At 27.7% G+C, this 3,003-nt stretch overlaps 1 protein-coding gene across 1 annotated transcript in view; it reads right to left on the bottom strand.

Annotated features, from left to right (window-relative positions):
- LOAG_18136 (hypothetical protein) overlaps positions 1 to 2,361 on the bottom strand; it is a gene marked incomplete at its 3' end in the record, with an annotated part of 7,865 nt that extends 5,504 nt beyond the window's left edge. Inside the window, exons 1-4 of the mRNA XM_020450804.1 lie at positions 2,094 to 2,361; positions 1,781 to 1,929; positions 1,359 to 1,482; positions 901 to 1,077 (exon numbers count right to left, since the gene is read on the bottom strand). Coding sequence (XP_020305480.1) covers positions 901 to 1,077; positions 1,359 to 1,482; positions 1,781 to 1,929; positions 2,094 to 2,325 — 682 coding nt within the window. The 5' untranslated portion in view covers positions 2,326 to 2,361. The remainder of the gene's footprint in view (positions 1 to 900; positions 1,078 to 1,358; positions 1,483 to 1,780; positions 1,930 to 2,093) is intronic.
- Positions 2,362 to 3,003: the final 642 nt, after the last annotated feature.

The following is a 3,003-nucleotide window of genomic DNA, read 5'->3' on the forward strand; positions in this document are numbered from 1 at the left end:
TATATATATATATATATATATATATATATATATATATATATATATATATATATATATATATATACCCAATATTTATGTCAGAAATATGGAAAGAATTTTTTTCGTCACTGATGAAATTGGAATTAAAATGATTAGTTATATAATTTAGAAATAACTTTGTTTATAGCAAAGTATATGGAAAAGAAATAAAATAAATTTTACATAATTTACATATTTGCATACTGTATACTAAAAATATTTCTCAAAGGCAAATTACTGGAAAAAAAAAGAAAAATATTGCTGGAATTTTAACTATTCAGAAATCGAAAACTTTTTATATTGATGGAAAAAAAGCCAAAAAAAGAAGATATAAATAATAATAGTAGGTAGATGATCTATTCAATAATAGCATGTTATGGAATGGGAATTCTCTATGCCAATAATTTATTATTAGTTTTGCTTTTCAAAATGATATAAAAATTTCTTGTCGACAAAACATTTTTAATATGGAAGAAAAAGAAACAAGGGAGAGAAAAAGAAAATGAAAATCAAAATGTGATGAAATTGAAGGAGAGAATTTCAGAAAATCCAAACAAAGATATAAGTTAGTTGACAAGTTAAGAAATTATACAAATTACATTTTGTCTCTTTTGTCCCGAAAGGATTACTTTGCAATTGTCGTGTATTTTATTTCAAATGTTTTTTCTAATATATTAAAAAAAATAATAAGCATGTAATAAAATGGATTGGAATTTTTGATGAATGTTTGGAGAGATTATTCCAGAACAGACTTTTTTTTTCGTCAGATGATTTGATAATTAAAAACCAGTTTAATTACAATAATTTGCAGATGATATTTCGAAACAAACAAAATTGGTATAATTACCATATAAATAAAATTGGTATAATTACCATAGTTACCATTTACACTGGGTACTTGAGCAATATTACGACCATCGGCATAAACGAGATAGGAATGTACAGCGGCACGAGATGGTGGTAACGGTTGATTAGTGACCGGTGTCCAGGAAACCAAAAGTGTATTAGGTTGTGGACCCATTTCAACCTGTACATTGGAAGGCGGATCGGGAAGACCGACTGAAAACTCACAGTATGCATTTTAATGGATTATAAAGAGATGAGACGTATCATAGCATATCATATCATAATAAATTCAAATTTTTTAGCAATAAAAAATTGAGAGTGCAACAGGAATAATTGCAAATTGTCCAAGATAACAGATAATTATGATTGGTTGTTGATAATCAACAAAAGTGATACTTCCAGTAAAACTGATCCTTACTTTCCTTAAGCAATAAAGCTTGCATTATTTGAATTATATTATTCAAAATATGAAAAGTATTTAGGGAATGAAAAACTTTTTGGCAACGTTTTGAAATCGCAGCATCGCTCAACAGGTCGCTGTTCTAAAACAGCTTTCGGATGTTTGGTACGCACGGAGACACGATAGATTGTTGAAGGTAAAAGACCGTTTAACTGCACCTACAAAAAAAGTAACTAATAAATGATCAGTAAACAGACGAGTATTATATACTTTCTGGAAGTAGGAAAAATGTAACGAATTTCTATAGATACATCAGGTACATAAGTAAGTAAAAGGATACCGCAGAAAACATAGGTAATCGCCCATAGATAATACCGGATAATATTTAAATTCTCATTACATGATAAATAAATATGATTAATAAATTTGCCAGTTCCAGATATATCAAATAATATTATGGTGAAAAAAATCCCCGAAAGTTGTCTTTTTTTTTTCTTGAAATTTATGAATTTTAACCTGAAAGACAGAAGGAGGGCACATTCCCACTTTGACCGCATTGAGCAGAATAGCATGTTCCGCATTACTATCACTTGGATACCATGAAACGCAAGCTGATATAGGTGTTATCGACCAAATACGGACATGTTGCGGAGCTATTGGTGCATCTGAATTAAGAGATTTAGGAAAGAAAAGAAATTTTGGACATTTCAATTAATCACAAAGTAAATAAACTTTTACTTTATCAGTACGCAAAAATGAAATCACCGTTTCTTTTCCTTTCTCTTTTGTTCTTTCCTTTCTTACTTCCTTTGAATTTCAAAATACAAACCTTTTCCCAGTGAGATAGTGCATGCAGCATCCGGACTATGTCCATTCTCGGTCACAGCACGCACTGATAAGTTAATTGGTTTGGATAAATCGATATCTTCGATCAATGCTTTACACTTAAAAGATCCCGGCACTACAGCACGGACAATACTATCCACACAAACATGATATTGCGATATGGGGGTTAATGAATCATCTGGTGCAGACCATGAAATCACACAACTACGACTCATCTTCTTCTCCACTGTTAACTCTTGTGGAAAAGGCACTGAAAATATGAAAAAGCATGAAAGATTAGAAAAAAAAAGAAGTATAGAATAGAAATTGATAGTATAAGTTTACAGGTTAAATGTTATCATCCAAAATTGTTCGAAAATATTCATTAGTAATGAGAGATTTCGCAAACAATAATGTTAGTTGATTTGATATTTAAATCACGTGTTGCTATCTATTCAATCATAAGATAAAGTTACTAAATTATACACTTCACGTAGTTCGCACATTTGACGACATTACATTCGAACATACTGTAACACTATGTTTTCTCTCATTTTATATTACAGTAATTTCTTTGATTATGATTTCGCAGACTATAATACAATAAATTATAGTGCAATAATTTCTTTTCAAAAACTTGTTCACTTTTTAAGCTAAATTTTTGATCACATTACTTTAAAAATAAAAGATCGGATGTAATGATAAAGGCATTATTATTATTACTATTATTATTATTATTACTATTATTATTATTATTGCTATTATTATTATTATTATCATTATTATTATTATTATTATTATTATTATTATTATTATTATTATTATTATTATTATTATTATTATTATTATTATTATTAATTATTATTATTATTATTATTATTATTATTAATTATCTATTATTAATTATTATTATT

Source organism: Loa loa (genome assembly GCF_000183805.2).
Source record: "Loa loa unplaced genomic scaffold supercont3.202, whole genome shotgun sequence".
Taxonomy (NCBI): domain Eukaryota; kingdom Metazoa; phylum Nematoda; class Chromadorea; order Rhabditida; family Onchocercidae; genus Loa; species Loa loa.